This window comes from Phyllobates terribilis, unplaced genomic scaffold (genome assembly GCF_046119375.1).
Source record: "Phyllobates terribilis strain yellow unplaced genomic scaffold, ASM4611937v1 Scaffold_7__3_contigs__length_470593459, whole genome shotgun sequence".
In the NCBI taxonomy this organism is placed as follows: Eukaryota; Metazoa; Chordata; class Amphibia; order Anura; family Dendrobatidae; genus Phyllobates; species Phyllobates terribilis.
The window spans coordinates 291,169,533-291,194,808 of NW_027362767.1; the positions used below are offsets into that span (position 1 = coordinate 291,169,533).

General features: G+C 49.0%; 1 protein-coding gene across 1 annotated transcript in view; it reads right to left on the reverse strand.

The window, feature by feature from the left end:
• Positions 1-25,276, reverse strand: part of TEX11 (testis expressed 11) — a 321,481-nt gene that overhangs the window by 161,806 nt on the left and 134,399 nt on the right. Inside the window, exon 11 of the mRNA XM_073642366.1 lies at positions 17,232-17,310. Coding sequence (XP_073498467.1) covers positions 17,232-17,310 — 79 coding nt within the window. The remainder of the gene's footprint in view (positions 1-17,231; positions 17,311-25,276) is intronic.

The following is a 25,276-nucleotide window of genomic DNA, read 5'->3' on the forward strand; positions in this document are numbered from 1 at the left end:
CCGGTCGATGTCCGAATATATTGAGGAGAATTTGGCCAGGGGATTCATCCAGAAATCTACCTCCCCGGCGGGAGCAGGCTTCTTCTTCGTAAAAAAGAAGGACGGCTCTCTCCGTCCCTGTATAGACTATAGAGGCCTTAACCAGATCACGGTGAAGAATAAGTACCCCCTTCCGCTCATTCCAGAATTATTTGATCGCCTGAGGGGGGCTAGAGTCTTCACCAAACTGGACCTCCGTGGGGCGTACAACCTGGTCCGTATCCGTCAAGGGGATGAATGGAAGACTGCATTCAACACCCGGGACGGCCACTATGAATATCTGGTAATGCCCTTTGGTCTCTGTAACGCTCCTGCCGTCTTTCAAGAGTTGGTCAATGACATCTTCCGGGACCTTCTCTACTCCTGCGTTGTGGTGTACCTGGACGACATCTTGGTCTTCTCTCCGGATCTCCAGACTCACCGGAGGGACGTTCGTCAGGTCCTGCTCAGGCTCAGGCAGAACCACCTCTTCGCTAAATATGAGAAGTGCCTCTTTGAGCAGACCTCGCTTCCGTTTTTGGGCTACATTATTTCTCAGACCGGCCTACGAATGGATCCAGAGAAACTGTCTGCCATCGAGAAATGGCCCCGACCGGAGGGGTTGAAGGCCATTCAGCGATTCCTGGGCTTCGCCAACTACTACCGCCTCTTCATACCGCACTTCTCTTCCCGGACTGCCCCAATTTCCGCGCTCACCCGTAAGGGTACTAATCCCAAAGAGTGGCCGCCCGAAGCAGAGGAGGCTTTTCTTTCCTTAAAACAGGCCTTCTCTTCCGCCCCGGTGCTGCATCGTCCGGACGGCAACAAGCAGTTCTTTCTGGAGGTTGACGCCTCCTCCTCTGGAGCCGGAGCTGTACTTACTCAAAAATCTTCTTCCGGGAGGATGGTAACTTGCGGCTTCTTCTCCAAACTCTTCTCCTCTTCTGAACGCAATTACTCCATAGGAGACCGAGAGTTATTGGCCATCAAGCTGGCATTGGAGGAGTGGCGTTACCTACTCGAGGGGGCTCTTCATCCGGTAATAATTTACACTGACCACAAGAACTTGGCTTATCTCCAGCATGCCCAGAGACTTAATCCGCGCCAAGCCCGGTGGTCCTTGTTTTTTGCTCGCTTTGATTTTGTTCTACATTTTCGCCTGGCTGACAAGAACATCAAAGCAGACGCCTTGTCCCGATCCTTTCTGGTATCTGATCTCGAGGAAGAACCTAAACATATCATCGATCCCGCCAGAGTAATGCAGGTGGCTCCCGTGAGTCTAAATCGTCTCCCTCCCGGTAAGACGTTCGTATCGGTACCTGATCGGGAGAAGATCCTACACTGGGGTCATTCGTCTAAACTAGCTGGCCACGCCGGTCAGAAAAAGACCCTCCAGCTTATTTCCCGGCACTACTGGTGGCCTAACCTGCGCAAGGATGTAATAGACTTTGTTTCTGCCTGTGTGTCCTGTGCCCGCAACAAAGTTCCGAGACACCTGCCAGCCGGTCGCCTCCTTCCTCTGCCAGTACCTGCTGCCCCCTGGCAGCATATAGCGATGGACTTCATAACTGATCTTCCCGTCTCTGCCGGTTGTACGGTCATTTGGGTGGTCGCTGACCGCTTTTCCAAGATGGCTCACTTCATTCCCCTGCCAGGCCTCCCGTCTGCACCCGAGCTGGCTAAAGACTTTATCCGCCACATCTTCCGTCTTCATGGCCTGCCCCGTCACATCGTGTCGGATCGTGGGGTACAGTTCACTTCTCGTTTCTGGAGAGCCACTTGTAAATTGCTAGACGTCACCCTGGACTTCTCCGTGTAACGGGTCTGGGAGGCGGAACCTCTGAGCTACTATACAAGGGGGCGGTCCTTGTAAGGGAGCGGGTGGCGACCAGGCAGGCAGTCACAGCAGGTGACCGGGACAGTCTCTGGAAGAACGGGCAGGAGATCACGACAAGTGACTGGGGCAGTCTCTGGGTGAACGGGCAGATGGTCACGGCAAGTGACCGGGACAGTCTCTGGAAGAACGGGCAGGAGATCACGGCAAGTGACTGGGGCAGTCTCTGGGTGAACGGGCAGATGGTCACGGCAAGTGACCGGGACAGTCTCTGGAAGAACGGGCAGATGGTCACGGCAAGTGACCGGGGCAGTCTCTGGGTGAACGGGCAGATGGTCACGGCAAGTGACCGGGACAGTCTCTGGAAGAACGGGCAGATGGTTACGGCAAGTGACCGGGGCAGTCTCTGGGTAAAGGGTTGGTACGACCTGTGGCGGCTGATGGTAGACTTGAGCTCCCAGGTGAGCAGGCGAGAGTCTCTGGATAAACGGGTGGTCACAGCATGTGACGGCGGAGCCTCCAGGAAGACCAACAGACAGGCGGCAGATGAGCGCTCCCAGATGAGCGGGCGAGAGTCTCTGGATAAGCGGGTGGTCACAGCACGTGACGGCAGAGCCTCCAGGTAGGCTAACGGACAGGCAGCAGATGAGCGCTCCCAGGTGAGCGGACAGGAGTCACTGGACAGGCAGGTGGACACAGCACGTGACGGCGGAGCCTCCAGGTAGGCTAGCAGACAGGTAGCAGATGTGCGCTCCCAGGTGAGCGGGCAAGTTGGTCCATAGACAGACTGACAGGAGTTGGAAGGCAGACCGTCGGACCTCAGGCAAGCAGGCAGGTAGCTGAAGTGCGCTCCCAGGTGAGCGGGCAAGCTGGTCCTTAGACAGACTGACAGGAGTTGTAAGGCAGACCGTCGGACCTCAGGCTAGCAGGCAGGTAGCGGAATATCAGGCAGGAATAAGACAGCAAGCTGGCAGGAATCTGGCAGGTAACTGGCAACGGGACCTGAGGGCTGAAGCAGAGTAGTGAACAGTGCAACAACATTGCTCGGGCACCTCCATTTTGGAGGAGGTGCCTTATATATGGTGAAGTCCTCCGGCCATTGGCCGGGGACTCCTTAGGACGGCGCGCGCGGCCCCTTTAAGAGGGAGGGAGAGCGAGCGCGCGCCCTAAGCACAGTGGCCGGGAAGGAGCGCGCGCTGCCAGCAGAGCGGGAGGAGGACGCCGGGCACGGAGCAGGGAGGTGAGGGGAACAGCGTCCCTGCCTAGCAGAGGGCAGGGACGCCGGCGCTACACTACGCTTACCACCCACAGTCTAATGGTCAAGTGGAGCGGATCAATCAGATCCTGACCAGTTACCTCCGGCACTTCGTTAATGCCCACCATTCTGACTGGGTGGATCTCCTGCCATGGGCCGAATTCTCGTACAACAATCACGAGAGCGAATCTTCCTCCAAATCCCCGTTTTTTGTAGTCTTCGGTCAGCATCCTCGGATCCCGTTTCCCGTCTCCACCTCGGTGGACAATCCGGCTGCGGAATCTCTTGTTAACAAATTTTCCTCCACATGGGAGAGTACCCGGTCCGCACTCCTTCTGTCATCCGAGCGTATGAAAAGACATGCTGACAAAAAACGTCTGGATCCTCCTCAATTCCATCCAGGGGATAAGGTCTGGCTCTCGTCCAAGTATGTCCGGCTCAAGATTCCTTCCTATAAGTTAGGGCCTCGGTTCATCGGTCCTCTGGAGGTCATCAGTCAGATCAACACGGTGGCCTATAAATTGAAACTCCCGGCCAACTTGCGGATCCCTAACTCCTTCCATGTATCTCTCCTCAAACCCGTGGTACTTAACTCTTTTTCCAAGTCTACAGGTACGCCTCCTGCTCCGGTTTCCGCTGAAAACGAGTTTGAGGTAGAGAACATTCTGGCCACCAAAAGGGTAAGAGGAAAAACCTTTTTTCTGGTAGATTGGAAGGGGTTTGGTCCTGAGGAGAGAACGTGGGAGCCCCGGGAGAACATCCATGCCCCTCTCATCCTTGCTAAATTTCTGTCTGGCCTAAAAAAGGGGGGGCCTAAAGGGGGGGGGTACTGTAGCGTCGGCGTCCCTGCCCTCTGCTAGGCAGGGACGCTGTTCCCCTCACCTCTCTGCTCCGAGCCCGGCGTCCCCCTCCCGCTCTGCTGGCAGCGCGCGCTCCTTCCCGGCCACTGTGCTTAGGGCGCGCGCGCGCGCGCTCCCTCCCTCTTAAAGGGGCCGCGCGCGCCGTCCTAAGGAGTCCCCGGCCAATGGCCGGAGGACTTCACCATATATAAGGCACCTCCTCCAAAATGGAGGTGCCCGAGCAATGTTGTTGCACTGTTCACTACTCTGCTTCAGCCCTCAGGTCCCGTTGCCAGTTACCTGCCAGTTACCTGCCTGATTCCTGCCAGAGTCCTGCCAGCTGGCTGTCTGTTTCCTGCCTGATATTCCTGCCACCTGCTTGCTAGCCTGAGGTCCGACGGTCTGCCTTCCTACTCCTGTCAGTCTGTCTATGGACCAGCTTGCCCGCTCACCTGGGAGCGCTCCTCTGCTACCTGCCTGCTAGCCTGCCTGGAGGCTCCGCCGTCACATGCTGTGACCACCTGCTATTCCAGAGACTCTTGCCCGCTCACCTGGGAGCGCTCCTCCGCTACCTGCCTGCTTGCCTACCTGGAGGCTCCGCCGTCACGTGTTGTGACCACCTGCTATTCCAGAGACTCTCGCCCGCTCACCTGGGAGCGCTCATCTGCTACCTGCCTGCTAGCCTGCCTGGAGGCTCCGCCGTCACGTGCTGTGACCACCTGCTATTCCAGAGACTCTCGCCCGCTCACCTGGGAGCACTCATCTGTCATCCGCCTGCTAGCCTACCTGGAGGCTCAGCCGTCACAGGTTGTACCTACCCTATACTCAGAGACTGTCCCGGTCACTTGCTGTGACCTCCTGCCCGTTCACCCAGAGACTGCCCCGGTCACTTGCTGTGACCTCCTGCCCGTTTACCCAGAGACTGCCCCGGTCACTTGCTGTGACCTCCTGCCCGTTCACCCAGAGACTGCCCCAGTCACTTGCTGTGACCTCCTGCCCGTTTACCCAGAGACTGTCCCGGTCACTTGCCGTGACCTCCTGCCCGTTCACCCAGAAACTGTCCCGGTCACCTGCTGTGACTGCCTACCCGTCTTCCCTGGTCGCCACCCGCTCCCTTACAAGGACCGCCCCCTTGTATAGTAGCTCAGAGGTTCCGCCTACCAGACCCGTTACACCAATGAAATTAAGTCCTGGAGCCCTAAGTGTTATGACAAGTGTTGTAACGGACGCATTGCTGCTGTGGATAGAGGGGAATTGCCTGTACCTATTCAGGATTTTTGGAGAGTTTTTTCTGAGGAGGAGTCGCAGGTTTTGCCTCCCCATAGAGACTATGATTGTACCATTGAATTTGTCCCTGGAGCGACTCTTCCTAAGAGTCGTTTATTTAATCTTACTATTCCTGAGAGAAAGGCTTTGGAGGAATACATACAGACAAGCTTGGCCGCTGGTCACATTAGGCCTTCCAAGTCTCCTGTGGCTGTTGGTTTTTTTTTTGTGAAAAAAAAAGATGGCGGTTTACGTCCTTGTCTGGACTTTCGTGAGATTAATAAAATTACTGTACGCAATCCTTACCCACTGCCATTGATTCCCGATTTATTTAACCAGTTAGTGGGGGCCAAGTGGTTCTCTAAAATTGATCTCTGGGGGGCATACAATTTATTGCGCATGAAGGAGGGTGATGAATGGAAGACTGCTTTTAACACTCCTGTGGGTCATTTTGAGAATCTGGTTATGCCTTTTGGTCTCACCAATGCTCCAGCATTTTTTCAGAATCTTATTAATGATATCCTTAGACCTTTAATCGGCAAAGATGTGGTGGTGTATTTGGATGACATTTTGATTTATTCGCCGGATCTGGAGTCTCATTGGCGGAGCGTACGTGAGGTATTACAGTTATTAATGGACAATTCGCTTTTTGCTAAGCTGGAGAAATGTGAGTTCGCTGTACAGAGAATTAGTTTTTTGGGCTACATTATCTCCAGTGAAGGTTTTGAGATGGACCCGGTTAAAGTTCAAGCTGTGCAGGAATGGCCTAGGCCTATTGGTTTGAAATCGATACAGAGGTTTTTGGGTTTCGCCAATTATTACAGAAAATTCATAAAAAATTTTTCTATTATTGTCAAACCGCTGACCGATCTCACCAGGAAAGGTGCTAATGCGGTTCAGTGGACTTCTGAGGCCATTGAAGCTTTTGTGTTTTTAAAGGAGAGGTTCACCTCTGCTCCCATCCTTATGCAGCCTGATGTGACTAAGCCGTTTTTGGTTGAGGTTGATGCTTCTTCGGTGGGGGTTGGTGCGGTGTTGTCTCAGGAAAACAAGGATGGAGTACATCCCTGTGCCTTTTTTTCAAAAAAATTTTCCGAGACTGAACTTAATTACGATATTGGTAATCGGGAATTGCTGGCGATTAAACTCGCATTTGAACACGTCATCTCTTGGAAGGTGCTGAATTTCCCGTTCAGGTTTTCACTGATCATAAAAATCTGATCTATCTTGATGCTGCCAAGCGCTTGAATGCCCGTCAGGCTAGGTGGGCACTTTTTTTCTCGCGGTTTAATTTTTCCGTTACTTACATCCCGGGTACCAAGAATGTTAAAGCGGATGCTTTGTCTCGCAGCTTTTCTCCCATGGTCGGTGTTGAGGAGGAAGAGGAGACCATTTTACAAGAAGGTGTTGTGATTGCTGCTTTGGACTCCGTTTTGGAGGATGAGATTCTTAAAGCACAGGAGAATGCCCCATCTAACACTCCCCATGGGAGGTTGTTTGTGCCTAGGACCTTTAGGAGAGATTTGTTTGTTGAGTGTCATGAGTCTCAGTTGGCAGGTCATCCAGGAATTTCTGAGACCAAGAGACTTGTGGGTCGCAGTTTTTGGTGGCCTGGATGGCAGAAGGAAGTCATTAAGTGGGTGCGCCAATGTACTGTGTGTGCTAGATCCAAGTCTTCGCATGCTCCTGCTGCGGGGTTGCTTTGCCCTCTGGAGGTTCCTAGTGCACCTTGGACACATCTGGCTATGGACTTTATTACTGATCTTCCCCCCTCTGAAGGTTTCACGGTCATCTGGGTGGTCGTGGACCGTTTTAGCAAGATGTGTCACTTGGTTCCCTTCATCAAACTACCTTGCGCTAAGACACTCGCCAAGGCCTTTGTCAAGGAAATTGTCAGACTACATGGTGTTCCTACTGACATTGTTTCTGATAGGGGACCTCAGTTCGTGGCTCATTTTTGGCGTGCCTTTTGTGACAGGTTGGGAGTTCATTTGTCGTTTTCATCCGGATATCATCCTGAGTCTAATGGCCAGACAGAAAGGAAGAACCAGGATGTTGAGCAGTTCTTGCGTTGTTTCGTGGCAGACAATCAAGAGGGGTGGTCTGAGTTTCTGCCACTTGCTGAATTTGCTTTTAACAACCATACATCCTCTTCTGCTGGGTGTTCGCCTTTTTTTTGTTGTTCTGGGAGACATCCGTCTTTTGGGTCATTCTCCAAATTGGTTTCGGCTGTGCCTGAGGAGGAGAGTTTTTCCGGTGATTTGGAGAGAGTTTGGACGGATGTGCATGGTAATCTTCAGGAGGCTAACAAAAAATCTAAGAGGTACTTTGATAGGAAACGGCAAGAGGTTTTGTTTGCTGTTGGTGACATGGTTTGGTTGTCCTCTAAGAATCTGCGATTGAGGATTCCTTCTAAAAAATTGGGTCCCAAGTTCGTAGGGCCCTTTAAGGTACTTCAGATAGTTAACCAATCTGCTGTTAGGCTGGAGGTTCCTACGTCCTGGAGGATTAATCCGGTGTTTCATGTTTCTCTGTTGAAAAAAGCTGATGTGTCGGATGGTGATGCCTCTGCCACTGTTCCTCCGGTGGTGGAGGACGGGGAATATGAAATTTCCCGCATCCTAAATTCTAGACGGTATAGAGGGAGTTTGCAGTATCTCGTCGCTTGGAAGGGTTTCGGACCTGAGGATAACTCATGGGTGAGGGCGGATGATGTTTCTGCCCCCAGACTTGTCCGAGCGTTTCACAGGAGGTTTCCTGGTAAGCCTGGGCCTAGGGGATCCGGAGGATCCTCTTAGAAGAGGGGGTACTGTTACAACTCTCCTGTTAGGTTTTTTTTAGTTTGCTGGTCACATGACCATTTTGCCTATTTAATCCGGCTCCGCCCTCCTGGCTTTGCTGGACTTCATTTGTATTTACTACTGTTGAGCTAGCTTGTTGCTCTATTGCCGTTCTCTGTTAGTTTTGCTAGGTCTTCGGACCTCTATGCTTTTTGTTGTGTGTTTGTCTTTGACTGCTACTATTTCTGCTAGGAGGTGTCCAACTTGTCCCAGTCCCTAGATCTTGTAGGGATCCCTCCCCCACATCTATAGGTCTGCGTTCAGACTAGCCGAGGACTTTAGCGGGTCTGATCGCAGGATCAGTTTCCCCGTTACATCGTAGGGATCTAGTTTAGTTCTATTGTAGGGACAGATCTCCTGCCTTTCCTTAGTCTCTGTAGCAGATCATAACAATACCTCGCTCGCTTTGTCCAGTGAGTCCAACCTAGTGTACTCTGAAGCAGGGGTTACCCATGAGTCTCTACACCCCTCCGACCAGGCGGAGGATCTCCAGTTGTCTCCGGAACCCTTCGGGGTGCTACCTGGTAGCGAAAGGACAGAGACTCTCCTATACTCTGTACCTGATACCTCGCTCGCTTCGTCCAGTGAGTCCAACCTAGTGTACTCCGAAGCAGAGGTTACTCCCGAGTCTCTACACCCCTCCGACCGGGCGGAGGACCTCCAGTTGTCTCCAGAACCCTTCGGGGTGCCACCTGGTGGTGAATGGACAGAGACTTTCCTATACTCGGTACCCGATACCTCGCCTGCTTCGTCCAGTGAGTCCGACCTAGTGTACTCTGAAGCAGATGTTTTCTCCAAGCCTCTGCACTCTTCTGACCCGGCGGAGGACCTCCAGTTGTTTCCTGAATCCTCCGGGGTACCACCAGATAACAAAGAGACAGTGATTTTTCCTCATCCTTTACCTGATAACCCGTCTATTTCTTCCTGTGAGCTTGACAAGATGTACCTCGAAGCAGAGTTTACCCCCAAGTCTCTGCTCCCCTCCAACCCGGTGGAGGACTTCCAGTTATCTCCTGTACCCTCTGGGGTGCCACCTGAAAATATGTGGAGAGAGACTTCCTTGTGTGCTGTTCCTGGTACTCCACCCGTTTCGTCTGTTGCTGAGGATGGCTGGATAGGAGGTAGCATCCTAGCTAACCAGATGAGACCAGTTTTTCCTGTGGACAGTGGGAGTGATCTCCTTGAAGTGAAGGATTGGCCCTCGAATTCCCTGCGGAAGATTCTGGCAGGCCTGAAGAAGAGGGGGCGTAAGGGGGGGGTACTGTAACATACCTGGCGGCGCCCTTGCATGGTGGTCCATCTCCCACTGTGCAAGAGCGCGCACTTGATCTCCAGTCCAGAATGTCTCTCTGGCTTCCCTCCATGCTGTCTGTTTGTGTCTGTTTCTGCTGCTTAAGGGCGGCGCCCGATCACTTCCTGCTTTTTGTACCTGCTGTGGGTCACACCCCTTGTGCGTCCTCAGCCTATTGCTGTCTGTCACCTGGTATATAACCCAGCTGCTCCAATCAATCCCTGCCTGAGCATTGTGTTTCATTCAGTGTGTGCTTGCACTCTGAAGGTGCCAGGTCCCGTTCTGTGTTTCTCTTGTCTGCCTATCCTGGAGGCTGTATTTCCAGGCCTGTCTGAACACGCTCCTAGCCTGTTCCTCCCGCCTTCTAGGGGCCGATTACCTAGACCCGCTCCTGTATCTTGTCTGTCCTGTCTGAACACGCTCCTTGCCTGTTCGTCCCGCCTCTCTGGGGGCCGTATTCCCAGACCCGCTCCTGTATCCCGCTGCAGTGTCAGTCTCTTCCGTACACTCAGTTCCAGTCTGAACTCTCTCCTATCCTTTACCTGTTTTGCCTCTATGTCCGTTCCTTTCCTTTTTCTGCAGTCTGAACTCGTTCCTAACTCCTGCTTGTTGTCTCTGTACTCCCGTTTGTGAGTTTGTGGTCCACTTGCTACTTCACTGCAAATACCCTGTGGGTATCTGGCTCTGCCTTTCCCTTTCTGTCTGTTCCGTGTGAACAGAGCCCTGTCTCGTCCTGCTCTGCTCTTGCTCACCGCTCCAGGCGGCCTAGTCCTGCTCTGCTCTTGCTCACCGCTCCAGGCGGTCTCGTCCTGCTCTGCTCTTGCTCACCGCTCCAGGCGGTCTCGTCCTGCCCTGCTCTTGCTCACCGCTCCAGGCGGTCTCGTCCTGCCCTGCTCTTGCTCACCGCTCCAGGCGGTCTCGTCCTGCCCTGCTCTTGCTCACCGCTCCAGGCGGTCTCGTCCTGCCCTGCTCTTGCTCACCGCTCCAGGCGGTCTCGTCCTGCCCTGCTCTTGCTCACCGCTCCAGGCGGTCTCGTCCTGCCCTGCTCTTGCTCACCGCTCCAGGCGGTCTCGTCCTGCCCTGCTCTTGCTCACCGCTCCGGGCGGTCTCGTCCTGCCCTGTTCTCGCTCACCTCTCTGGGCGGCCTCACTCTGCTGTGTTTGTCCGCCACATCTGTGGTTCTGTTCCAGGGTCCCAGTGTGTACTGGGTCCTGTCCCGCCTGTGTTCCTGCCTGCTAGTGCCTTCCTGTCTGCACTCTAGCCGTGCTTGCCTGTACCCCCCTGCCTGCATACCCGCCTGCCTGCATACCAGTCGTGCCTGCCTATTCCCACCAGTCTGTGTGCCAGCCTAACCAGTCTGTTCCTGTATTCCCCTGTGTGGGTCAACAGCCGTGTCCGGGGTCTGTCCTGGAGTAGCACCTGGTCCCTCTGCTCGGTTCCTCCTTGGTGCACTGGCGTCGTATGCCGTCGTGCGACCCTGGTCGGATCGGGTGAATACCTAGTTACGCCCCTCCAGGCATTCACTCTCCGGCACGGTCCAGTGGAATCACACGAACACGCCGCTCAGCCCGGGCGTGTGCATTACAATCACTCACCATCCCCCTGCTCGGCTCCAGTCGTCCAGCTCCTCTATGGTGGTAAGAAGCAGTGCAGGGCACACTGCATGACGTCACGCTAGCAGACACTGCCGTGCACAGAGCTGTGTCTTCTAGCTGTGATGCGGCCGGGCCAGCACACGTGCGCACGCACGATATGCAGATATGCGCACACATGCACACGGTACGCAGATATGCGCACAGACACATGCATACGTACATATCTTATAAACACATAAAACTGTCCTGTCCAGCAGCTCCTCAGGCATGTCTCAGTGCAGGGCCGCCGGCATGTCACAGACATGGCCCTGGACCATCAGAGGGGCCCACTCGCCATTGGGGCCTGGGCTGCTTCTACAGCATCTGTGTAGGACCTCTGGCGTTGCTTGATTGCCAGCACTTCACCTGACATGGCCGTGCGCTGGGCGGTTGTGTCTGGTAGTAATGGCGCGGCAGGGGCAATACACAAGCACAATTATAGGCGCAGTGTCGCCCCTGCCGTGTCATTAATACCAGACACAGCCGCACAGCTCACGGCCATGTCAGGTGAAGTGCCAGCGGTCCTGCACAGGGGAAGCAGCCCGGGCCACGACAGTGAGTGAGCCCCCCTGATGGTCCACAAATACATAGATATAGATACATACACACACACATATACATACACATATATATATATATATATATACACACACACACACTGCACATGGACTTACCCTTTCTGTACATGATGCAGGTTCTTCCATCTTCTCTGTGGGGCAGCCTCCCCTCCTCTTGAGGCCCGACTGCAGAGCTCTGGTGTAATTGCAGGGCAGGAGGGGGAGAGCGGAGAGGTAACATTCAGACCTGGGTAGGGGGTAGGGAGAGCAGTGGCCATGCTGTAAGCTGGCTCTGTGCTCTGCTGGAGGCCGGAGCAGGTGGGCGGAGCCTCCTCTCCTGCACTTACACAGTCAGTTCCTGGTGAGTCATCCTCGCAGCGCCGCCGGACACAGCAGAGCAGATTCCATCTTCTGACTCCTGGGCCCTCCTGTCACACATTATAATGAGGTCAATCAGGCCACAGGCCCCTGGGAGCCCCGGGCCCCATGGCAGTCCCAGGCCCCGGGCGGTAGCCCGGATTGACCTCATTATAATCCGCCTATGCAGGGGCACAGCAATAACTGAACTGTATTTCTTGAGAACCCATCAAGAACACACACAGAGCGTATGGGATAAAAAAAAGTTTGCAGAATTTTATTGAACATATATAATATCAAAGAATTAATTGCAATGTACAATACCATACAGATAGTAAATAATACGTCAGACTACACAAGCAGAAATACACATATGGCCCACACCCCTCCGGACACCCAGGTATATTATTAAAGGCACTCAATATGCTGAAGATAAGTAAAGTGTAAATATATCCTACAAGATACATATCAATAGCAATCCTCCCACTGACCTAGTAAGGTGGGAAGGTGGGAAAGGTATCAAGCAGTCAAACATATCAGCTTAGTCCAAATACTGTATATATATATATATGTATTTCTTGAGAACTCTTGGATGCAGCCTATCTGGAACAAGGTCCATGGCCTTATTCACATTGATTTTATTTAGCTTCACTTGGACCATATCTATGTTTAACCATCTGAGTATATTATATGACACGGTGGCTCAGTGGATAGCATTGCAGCCTTGCAGTGCTGAAGTCCTGGGTTCAAATCCCACCAAAGACAACATCTGCAAGGGCTTTGCATGTTCTCCCTGTGTTTGTGTGGGTTTCTTCCCACACTCCAAAGCCATACTGATAGGGAATTTAGATTGTGAGCCCCAATGGGGACAGTGCCAATAATGTCTGTAAAGTGCTGTGGAATTAATGGCACTAAATAAATGAGTAAAATAAATAAATATTAAGATCATTGAGTTCTCTCTTTGGTACATACAGAGCTAAATAACCTAATTAGTAATCCTGCCTTCTCTTGATCCTCAGTAACCAACTTCCCATTACTATTATTTAGAGGACCCGTCTCTGACGAACTTATATTTTTCTATTTATGTACTTAAAGAATTTCTTGGGATTATTGTTGTTTTGCTTGGCTACCTTCTGTTTATTTACCACTTTAGCTGATTTAATTGCTTTTTACAGATTTTATCTAGTTCTCTACAGTTTTTAAATGCTGGTGACCTCAAATTTATATATTCTAAATGCCCTTTTTTGTCATTTATGGCCAAGTAGGGTTTAATTTTTGTTGTTTATATATGTTACCAATAGGAATACATTTGTTCAATCTGACTGACCAATACAGACTTAAAGCGCTCCTATTTATAATTTATATCACTATCTGACAGTAGCTGCTCCCAGTTAATGTACTGAAGTGCAGCCTTCAACCAGGGAAAATTGGCCATTTAAAAATTAAGTGTTTTTCCTCTTGCCTGCATATGTAATTTACAGTGTAAGTAAAATAAAATGATAATGTGGTCACTCATACCAATGTTATCACGAAGAATGACAATGCCACCAAGCTCTGTATTGTTAGAAAGTACCAAATAAAACAAAGCATAACCTTTTCTGTTGGCTCTTTACCCATAAAATGATCCTGCAGCAAACTGAGGAATTTTCTCACATTTGCAGTTTAATATGAACTATGACCTCAGTCAATACTTGGGCAGTGAAAATCTCAAAAAACACCAACCAAAAATCAACTAACTTCAGGGACCAATCATTTAAAAAAAAGCCCCTCTAAAAACAATACTTTTATTAGTGGACTGTACACCCCAATAAATCTCCAATTACAAATGCTATATCCCATAGTCAATGATTTATACAGTAAACTGTGCCCCAATACAACGATAGGAGTAATTTTTAGCACTCAATATCCCACAGTAAATAGTATATAGAAATATTTTATATACTACTTCATGTGGGACACTAAAAATAACTCCTATCATTGAATTGGGGCACAGTTTACTATTTAAACCATTGACTGTGGGATACTGGAACAAACCCTTGCAAACATGGAGAGAACATACAAGCTCCCTGGAGATGCTGTCCTTGGGGTAATTTGAATCTTGGATTCCAGAGCTGCAAAGCAACAGCGCTAACCACTGAACCATTGTTGCCAAGTACATAGTGAGCGGTGGCTGTAAGAATGCCTCGGCACTGACTGACAGCTGACTCAGCACTACACTGCAGTGCCAGCTGTCAGTCAGTGCAGGAGCATGATTACAGCCGCCCTCACTGTGTACTGAGTGGTGACAGAAGCTGCTCTGGCTGTGTATCTATGACTAAAAGCCAGAGGCGGCTGGGAAGAATAACGTTAATTTCCTCCTAGTAGCCCGGCCTTTCAGTGTGGCAGCCACACAGCTTTAGAATGCTATTAACCAGAAGATGAACCCCATATCAGCATGTTAACCTGGGGCCTCGCAGGCCCGCCCTGTTAATTGTTTTCTATTTTCTGCAAGATTTCTTTAGTTAGAATTTTGAAACTCTAGGTATTCCTCAGGTATATAGTTGTTTGTCATTTCCAGTTGGTCATTTATTTATTATTTGCACACGGGCCTAAAAGGCAACAGGTATGTGAAAGTGTAGATTTTTATGGTCATGCGTTCTAGGGTTAATAGCGTTTTTGAAATGACAGGTTCCCTTTAAAATATCCCATAATCATTACTGATTAGGCAGCCGACTCCCAAACTCTGACCCCCTAACTCCTGAGTAATATTTACCTCTCTATGTAATTCCGCCCACAAGGTTTCAACTTCCTCGCAACCTTCTTCCCTATCACCTGTCACACTCTCTTTCATATCACATACAGACATACTCCTCCTCCATTTCCATTTGATCTGTTTTTCTAAAAGAGAGTAAAATCAAGAAGATTTACAACCTAATCATGTGAAGAGACAAACCAAGTCTCAGCAACATCAACTACATCAATGTGTTCCTCTAGTACCAAGGCCTCAAACTCTCACATTTTTCTTGCTATACTCAGAGCATTTGTAAACAGAGATGCAACAGGAGCGGCAGGGCTTGACCATGTATCAGATGAACCCATTGTTAACGCAGATTTAGATTTTTTTGTACATTGAACCATATATCAAGATGCTGGTTGATTCTACACCGGATATGCTGTGGTTACACACGGTAATAAAAGCAGAACCACTACCTCCTCAACTCTCGGCACAGGAGGCAGAAGTGAAGGTACTCACTGAAGCGTGTAGAGCGGTAAAGGGTAAGGCAGTCAATGTGTATACAGACAGTAGATATGGTTTTGGAATTTGTCAGAGTTATGATCCAATATGGAAAGCTAGACCTTTCCTAACTTCACATGGGAAACCTATAAAAACAGCAGAGAGCGTATGAGCCCAGATAGAGGCTCTCCAGCTACTGACTAAGCTTGGCATAATGAAGATAAAAGCTCACACCCAAGCTGACACCTGGGAAGCGAGAGGAAATGCTTATATAGATGCAATCACCAAGGAAGCATCAACGAGGCCAAAAGTCTGGTTCCAATATGAACCATGACCTCAGTGGCATCTGTCACTCCTGATATTCTTAAACCCTACAGAAGCAGGTGGTTAAACAGGAAGAGGAGTGGGAAACGCAGTGAGCCCAGCTGACTAAGGAAGGTGTGTGGAAGAAAGGAGGTAAGGTTTTTTTGCCATGAGCTCTCTACTCCATGATGGCTCAGGTAACACATGGACTAATACATTTGACAAAAACAGTGACAGAAGCAGACTTTGCAGGAGCAGGTTCGGGTGGAAATGTGACAATATAGATCTGCACATACATTAGATCATCTATATATGACTGTTCACACCTTGGGCTTTCACCTTCACTTTTTGTTGAGATCGGGAGGAATATAATAATAAGTTGTTTTTTTAAAATAGGCGGAAAGCTTTAGATAACTATTTTCTCATTTATGTGCAATTTATTAATATGTTTAATATGCCACACCATTAATTAGAGTCTTCTTCTTGTAAATACGTGGCCAAACAAGTGAACCAGCACTCCATTCATTTTCTTTGGAACTGCTGGAAAAAAACAGACGGCTATAATTGGTTTCCTCTGGCAGTCCCATACAGAATGAATTGATTAATGGTGCATTTCAATGCCCATTCTTAAGATCGGTGGGGGTCCCTTCTGTCACTCTTCACTAGACCATGTCCTTCTTGCCTCAACAGAGCCTGGCCTTCTAGTATGTTCTCCTAATTGCACCTACTCACTTTCTGCACCTACCCAAAAGAGCACTACCACCTAGTCTCACCCCCTTTACATTCCACTGAGTAAGGCCACTTAGTGTCATTCCCATTCCCCATAGCCTCTGCAAGTGTGTGAATCCCCTTGTCTCCCACTGCTGATAATGTGAGGGGCTTATGGGGCCCAGGAATTCCTGATGGCAGCCCTGGCTGAATCCACAAATCCTACAAAATGTAAGGCACTGTGCCTGTTATTGGAAAAGCATCATGGGTGGCTAAGCATCTTAGTGCCACCAAATTGATTGGACACCTTGCTGGTGCTTATGTTAAATTTCAGTGTGGATTGTGCCCTTTGCTGGTGCTTTGCACTTATACATTGCTGTCCAGCCCATTTTGGGGGGTTGTGTGAAATTATGCCCAATTTGCCTTTTTTTCTCTGTTTTTGTGTTGTTCCAATACACACAAATGAAATAAACATGTGCATAATAAAACATGTGTAATTTCAATAATTTTTTGGGATAAATACTTAATTTTCTGGAAAAATTTCAAGGATGCCAACACTTTCAGCCATGACTGTAAGTGAAGTTAAATTCTTCCAATAAGGATGTTTATAAGTGTGGATCTAATTGATTCAGCTAGAAAAGATATAGTTTCTTTCTGCATAAAAGATTTCCTGTCAAATGGCATACCAGTATACAATTTGCTAGCAATACTATAGTGTTAATATAGTGTTATGTATGTTATGCTTGGAGTATTGTCTCTTTTCTAGATGCTGTTAAAAAGGGTAAGTCGGATCATACTTAAAAGTGAGTTTGGAGGTTTGTTATGGCTTGAAAAATGTGGTGTTTGAACATTAGATAAACATAAATGGGGCAGATTAATCAAGACTAGTTTTTAAGGACAACAGAGACAGTTTTTCTTTTAGACAATGACAACATATCTTTCACTTTACCAGAGAAGCTTAAAAAATGTGAGCTGATCTTTGTTTGGTCTCTATGGGCAATAGAGGTAAATTAGACAATTCTTTAATTTTTTTTAATTTACAGCATAGTTCCTAAAGAGAAATTGAGTTGTATAGTGAGAACAGAGGATACTAGTTACTTACTAGCTCATCTTACCTATTTTGTTCCATAAGTAGTTTAACAGTGTTCAGGTAAATATCCAAAGACAGTTCATGATGCAGTATTTCTGTGACTGCTGTAAAAGTAAAAAAAAAAACCTAGTACTACTTTTCATATTAACAATGAATCAGTCATTTCAAGCAGTGTAAATGGTACCTCCAATTATAAACAACCATAAATTTCCACAAATCAATACTGCAAGTGAAGTTCAAGAAAGCTATCAAAATATCTTATTAAATAATAACTCTCCACTCATCAACTCCTCCTCCACTCTGAATTCTACACTTAGAGATCAGGTTACAGATGCTGCCTATAAAAGTCTATGGAACGGGAAGTGGAGGCCCACCGGCTGCTCATTACTGATGTATAATATTGTTCATGCTATTGTGTGTGTGAAAGATAGAGATAGAGTGACAGGATCGCCTATTTTCTCAGGACAATGGAATAGAAGACATTGTACTGCAATGATTTGCTTTGAATCCAGCACTTTTATAAAGCAGTAGAGCACTTAAAAGAAGAATGAGCAGGATGTTTGTGTTTTTTGTGCCTGAATTTCCAGCTGCTCTTCTTTCATTACCCTTTTCATGAACTTCAACGGGCAGCAACTGTAACCTGATCTAGTGAAGCTGAAAATACATCTCCTCTCTACCTCCTGTATACTGATATTATCAGTGAATCTAGAGTGAATGATCAGCACAGATGGTAGGCTGAAGAAAAAAGGAATCTGATAAGTGGAGAAATAGACTTTTATATAAAATATACAATATATTAAATATAAGCAACTTTCCAGATATCAAAAATAAAATTAAGCCAAAAGTCCCTTACAAGTTTTCATTAAATATCTATTTTTGTACTTTAAAAAATGAAGTTTCTTTTTTATTCCAAACTTTCACACATTAGTAGAGAGAAAAATGTATATGCCAAACTGTAGAAAAAAGATATGGTGTCACGATTCCTCCACTCAGCGTGTCTTGGATGCAGTGAGTGACAGCTCAGTCGTCCAATCTAGTGCAGGGGCGTGCTGAGCTTTCGGTATTTTGATAGACAGCTCAGATTTCCAATCTGAGTCTGGGAGGTGCTGAGCTCCCTTCAGGTGTTCCCTGTTCTAAGTGATTACGCAGCTACTTAGCTAAGCTGCCAGTCCCAGATCACTGCCAATTGTAGCATTTACTCGGTGGTGCTGTTTGCCTTGTATTGCTGTGCATTGTTTATTGATCCATTGCTTCCTGATCTTTGACCTCATTATGACCATCTGTTTGATTAGCCCCTTTGCTCTGATCTGCTCTCTTCCCTGTATTCTGACCACGGACCGTGATTTGACTTTGCCTTTGTTTTTCCCCTTTAGTTTACGATGTGCTCTCTTAGTATCTGACCCTGGAATGTTTGACTACCTTGCCTCACGGCTTGTCCGTGAGTAGGGACTTGCATCCCACAAGGACTACACAACCAAAAATCATACATTGATCGAATGCCCCTAGGCAAAAAATTACACAACTGAACATGAGGTTCTTAGTTTAACAATCTGAGCAGACTGTATGAATCCCACTACTATGTGTCACGGTCTCCACACTTTTCTTGTCTGCTATGTTACTATTGTGTGGAGGCTGTCAGTCTGTTTTGGTTTTGCAGGGTTGTTTCTGCAATCATCTGTGTTCACTTCCCTTAATTAGTCTTCTACTTAAGCATGCTAGCTCCTTCACCCAGTGTCAATTGTACACTTGCTATTGCCTGTGTAGGACTGATCTCTCTGTGCTCTGTGCCTGACCCAGCCTGACTATTTTCCCTTACCTGGATTTTGACCATTTGCCTGTTATCTGACTACTCTTTTGTCTGCTCCCTTTGTACTGCGCCATCTTCCTGGACTTGACTTTGGATTACTTGACCTCCCTCTATTTATCCAGTAAGTAGCACTTACTGTATATAATATTTCTTTCAGTAATATTAGTCTCTTCTCTCCTCTTATGAGACTGTTACTTCTGTAGTGACTCGTGTCACATTACAATTGACCATTAATTTTTTTCTTTTTCCCACCTATGGATCCGTTACGTACTTTGTGTGATCAGGTGGCGAATCTGACTCAGTTAGTTCAGGATCTGGCCTTGGAACAACACAAACTGGCGTCCTCACAGTCTCAGTTACAAGACCAGATTTCTGGTACGTTTACTGTCCCTCAGAATCTTTCCTCTCCGACGACTGTCATGACTTCTGAACCATCTGACGTATCTTTGAGCCCCCCTGAACTGGCTATAGCACTCCCTGACAAATTTTCGGGGGAGAAAGATCAGTTCAGAACTTTCAAAGAAAGTTGCAAATTATTGTTTACCTTGCGTCCTCGGTCATCAGGGAATAAGTCACAGGGGGTCGGATTTATAATGTCACTTCTGCGGGGGGGGTCCCCAGACTTGGGCATTTTCTCTACCCCCTTTTGCTTCTGAACGTCTTTCTGTGGACGCTTTCTTTGACGCTTTAGGACAGATCTATGACGAACCTGACAGGGTCAAGGTGGCAGAGACAAGGATCATGAACCTGACACAGGGGAACCACACAGCGGAAGACTACTGTTCTGAGTTTCGTCAGTGGTCTACTGAGGTTCTCTGGAATGACGCGGCTCTCAGGTTCCAATTCCTCAGGGGTCTTTCGGAGTCTCTAAAGGACGCTCTGGCTCTGCATGCTGCACCTGTTTTTTTGGTGGAGGCCATGACTCAGGCTATCCGCATGGATCGAAGGATGCGGGAGAGATGCAAGGTTCAACACGAGGTTTCATTTTGTCCACCAGGCCCGAGTCATTTACCAGAGGTAGAACCTATGGAGGTGGGAGCTGCCAGCTCAAGGGTTAAGGAGAGGAGACGCCATCTGGAACTTGGACTTTGTCTGTATTGTGGCCAAATTGGACATCTCTTAAAGGATTGCCCGTCACGACCTGCAACGAATAAGCCGTCGGGTAACGCCTAGGTCTGGTTGATTGTCGAAGAGGTCACCCAGACTTACAGGTACCCTTTTACTCCTCCGATAAAGTGTTGTTGAATGCTGAACTTCTGTTTCAAAAACAGTGTCTATCAACATTTGCCTTTATTGACTGTGGAGCCGCAGCTAATTTCATTGATTCGGGACTTGTTCAGAAATTAGGATTAGGGACAGTTAAGCTAGAAGACCCTATTCAAATTGTGGCTATTGATAGAACACCGTTGCTAAAAAATCTGGTTCAGTTAGTTACGGTGGAGTTCACACTCAAGGTGGGGTCACTTCATACAGAATTAATCTCCTGTTATGTCTTGGACAATTTACCTGCTGGGATTGTGTTGGGTCTTCCTTGGCTGTGCATGCATAATCCGATCATTGACTGGTATCAGAAAGATATTGTCAAATGGGACCCTCATTGTATTGAAAAATGTCTTAAATCTGTGCATGCTTGCTCCGTTAGTCTGGAGGGTCTTCCAGAATACCTGAAGGACTTCGGAGATGTTTTTTCGGAAGTAGAGTCTGAGATCTTACCTCCTCACCGTCCCTATGACTGTGCTATTAATCTCATTCCTAACGCCAAATTACCCAAAGCTCGCTTGTATAACTTATCTGGCCCTGAGCGGGCATCCATGAAGGCTTACATTAATGAAAGTTTACGGAAAGGTCATATTCGTCCTTCCTCATCGCCGATTCCCGCCTGATTCTTTTTTGTTAAAAAAAAAGATGGAGGTCTCCGTCCCTGCCTCGATTTCCGAGAATTAAACAAGATAACTGTTAAAAATACTTATCCGCTTCCACTTATCCCCGATCTATATAATCAGCTTTCGGGGGCCAAATGGTTTTCCAAACTGGATCTTGCAGGGGCATATAATCTGATACGTATTCGAGAGGGTGATGAGTGGAAGACAGCGTTTTTAACTTCTGAAGGTCTTTTTGAAAACCTTGTCATCCCTTTTGGGCTAACGAATGCACCCGCGGTCTTTCAGAATTTTCTGAATGATATTCTCTCTGATTATATTGGGAGATTTATTGTGGTTTATTTAGATGATATTCAAATTTTTTCACCTGATCTGGATATTCATTATAAACATGTCCGTTTGGTTCTGCAAAGGTTAAGAGATAATTGTTTGTTTGCCAAGATTGAAAAATGTACCTTTTCTGTTCAAGAAATATCATTCTTGGGCTTCATTGTGTCAGCCTCCGGGTTTAAGATGGATCCTGGGAAGGTTCAGGCCATCATTGATTGGGTTCAACCCAGCGACCTTAAGGCTTTGCAGTGCTTTTTAGGGTTCGCAAATTATTACAGAAAATTTATTAAAGGTTTTTCTCAGATCATCAAGCCTCTTATGGACCTCACTCGCAAAGGGGCGGAGCTAAAGGTTTGGTCATCAGAAGCAGTCAGGGCTTTTGAAAACTTGAAGACATGTTTTATGTCTGCTCCTGTACTTGTTCAACCAGACCTCCAGAAGCCGTTCATTGTGGAGGTGGATGCTTCCGAGGTTGGGGTGGGGGCTGTATTGTCTCAAGGTCCTAAGACTTTAACTAATCTGCGACCATGTGCCTTTTTCTCTAAGAAATTTTCTCCTGCTGAAAGAAACTATGATGTGGGTAATCGAGAGTTACTTGCTGTCAAATTGGCTTTTGAAGAATGGAGGCATTTTTTGGAAGGAGCCATTCATCTGGTCACCGTGGTGACAGATCACAAGAATCTAGCGTATATCGAATCTGCTAAGCGGTTGACACCTAGACAGGCCAGATGGTCTTTATTTTTTTTCAAGATTTAATTTTTCTATTACGTTCAGACCTGGGTCTAAGAACGTGAGGGCGGTTGCCCTGTCTCGTAGCCTTGATTCTGTGTCTCCTCCGGAGCCTCCTTCGTCCATTCTTCCTCAGGGTATAGTTGTGGCCATTGTTTCCTCTGAGCTGGAAGCGGAAATTCGTACTGCTCAATCCTTGGCTCCTTCCAATATTCCTGAATGCAAGTTGTTTGTCCCTGTGTATCTCAGATTACGCCTTTTGCAAGAATTCCATGATTCTGTGTTGAGTGGTCATCCTGGAGTTACTGCCACCCAGAAGGCAGTTGCTAGACTCTTTTGGTGGTCTGCTATGCGTACGGACATTAAAGATTTTGTGTCTGCTTGTGAAACTTGTGCACGCGCAAAAGTGCAACATTGCCGGCCGGCTGGGGAATTGGCTCCTTTGCCCATTCCAGAAAGACCATGGACTCATTTGTCCATGGATTTCATTTCCGATTTACCTCTGTCTGGGGGGATGACGGCTATTTGGGTGGTAGTCGATCGATTCAGCAAACAGGCTCACTTCGTTCCATTATCTGGGATACCCAATTCAGAGACTCTCTCCAAACTGTTTATTACTCATGTGGTACGATTGCATGGGATTCCTCTTAATATTGTATATGATAGGGGAGTACAATTCGTCTCTAGATTTTGGAGGGCTTTCTGCAGAAGGTTGGGGATTGATTTGTCCTTTTCCTCTGCTTATCACCCTGAAACTAACGGTCAGACCGAAAGGACAAATCAGTCTTTGGAACAAATTTTAAGATGTTTTGTCGCCGATCAGCAGGAGAATTGGTCATCCTTTCTTCCTCTGGCTGAGTTTGCCTTTAACAGTCAGGTTAATCAGTCCACAGGAACATCGCCGTTTTTCTGTAATTATGGGTTTCATCCTCATTTTGGTGAGTTCTCCAGGATAAGTTCTGGGTGTCCTGGGGTAGATGTAACCATTCAAGAGTTGGGGGATGTCTGGAGGGAGGTTAAAAAGAATATTGGGGTGGCTCCGTGTAGCACCCCGAGGGCTCGGCTGCTACAGGGGTATTGCACCTCAAACCAGAGGTGTGGTATTCCACTCCCGGGTAAGGATGGAGTGTGGACTAGGGCTCAGTAAGCTGCATGCACCACACACACCCCATTTCCGAGGGACAGGTCAACGGTGCTCCCACTAGACAGAAGTGCAGGCACGACAGCATCTGTCCCTGGCTGGAGTGGGGCGGGGGGTGGAATACCCAGTGGTGTAGGAGCAGATAGGGGTGGGTCTCTGGGCAAAGGTAGGAGCCCATTGGTTGCTAGTCACCTGGGCTCACACATAGAGGGAGGTATATAAGGTGGGCACCATCTTAGAACAGTGTTCAGTCTGAGAGAGGAAGTGACAGAGCAGGGCCTCTGTGGAGCTCTGCTCCGGAGGCGGGCCTAGCCTGTGAGGCCAGAGCCAGCAGAAAAGACAGGAACAGAAAGGAAAGGAAGAAAGGAACAGAACACCAAGAGAGGCCCAGAGACACGAAGGCAGAAGGAACCTTAAGGACCCAGGAGATTGCGGGTGATGGGTTGGCAGAACAGGGTAACGGATCCCAAATTGGTGGAGGCGACTAATCCTCAGCCAAAGACCGGGACCGGCGGTCGTGACTATATCTCGGTGCGACCCCTCACTACACCTACCAGGAAGGCACACCATATAGGGTCAGGGACGCAGAGATCAGCGTGCCCAGAGAAGGCCCGAGGCAGCCGGACAAACGTAGAGTCACTGGTGGGGCACGGCCAGAGAAAGGAAGAGAAGGGAGCCCTGTGCCACGCTCTGGAATTGCCTGGGAGTTGGTCGAGCCCCTTGCCTGGTGGACGCAGCACGGCTTGGGCAGTCACCGCCGGTACCAAGGTGACTAGGACCAGTAAAGAACTGTGAGTAAAGCATTGGAAACTGCAACCACACGTCTCTGTGTTTCATCGCCGCACCAGCACCATTAGTACTGGGACGCTCACACCATCACTCCCATCATCCACACTAGCTGCCCTGAGGCAATACTTCTCCCGTGGGGAGTTATCCCATACTCGGCTGCGCAAACTACATCAGCCTCAGCGGTCTGCAGCGCAGCGGCGGTCCCCACTGACCGCAATCCACGGGTGGCGTAGTCGGACACTTATTATAACACCAATAGACTGCCACTGGTTTGACCGCCCTGGGCACGGACCGGGTCACCGCCACGGAGGACTACAACCCCCAGCGATCCGGCTCCGGGTATCCCCCTGCACAGCACAGGCCCAGGGGGCGCGTCAACTTTGGCGTAGTCGGCAGGATCGAGACCAACCCGCCACAAACGGGTATTGCGTGCCTGAAGAAAATTGTACATGTACCTGGAAAAGAAGTCTCCCTCCATTTCCCGAAGTTTCCCGCCGTCCGAAGTCGTTTCCCGCCATCCGGAGCCGATTCCCGCCATCAGACGCCATCTTGGACCGTTTCCCGCCATCGGACGCCATCTTGGGTCGTTTCCCGCCATCCGCAGTCGTTTTCCAGCCATCGGGCGCCATCTTCGGGACGCCGCGCGGGAAGAAGAGGGGCGTGGACGCCGAAACCGCGCGAGATCCGAAGCTCCGCCCCACGCACTGACGCTGCGTAAGGTCCTGGAAGGGAGAGGGAGCGACGCTGACGTCACAGGAGCGCGACGCAAGGTCCTCAACCCCGACGATCGACTGCGGAGCCGCGGCCTACGGAGGAAGATCAATGCAAGGTAGGCCACGGTCCACCAGGGGGGAGGAGGACACCAGGAACGGAGAGCAAGATGGCGGACCGGCAGCAGACTAAGCTGCCCAGCATCGGCAGTGCCCCAGCCGTCACGGGCCCCGACCTGCGCCAGGAGAAGACGCGTGATGCAGGAGCGGTCGCGGGAGCAGGTAAGAGGAGTCTCCCTGTCCCGGACGCTGCCAGCGTCAGCCTGCTCCCGGGCCCCCTGGTGGAGCCGCCGATCCCGGGCGCTGCAGACACCGACCTGCTCTAGACCCCGCAACAAGCCCTGCAGCCGAGCCCTCCAGCCCTGCACAGTACAGGCCCAGGGGACGCGTCATCAGCATCGGCAGAAACAAACGGCCGATAGGAAACGCTCGTCAGGTGCCGCCTTCAAGGTGGGGGATAAGGTATGGCTATCCTCTAAGAATATTAGATTGAAGATACCCTCGCTGAAGTTGGGTCCTAGATTCATTGGTCCATATGAGATTCTGGAGGTGGTCAATCCGGTTTCCTTCCGATTACGACTCCCTCAGTCTTTCCGTATTCCTAATGTGTTCCACAAGTCTTTG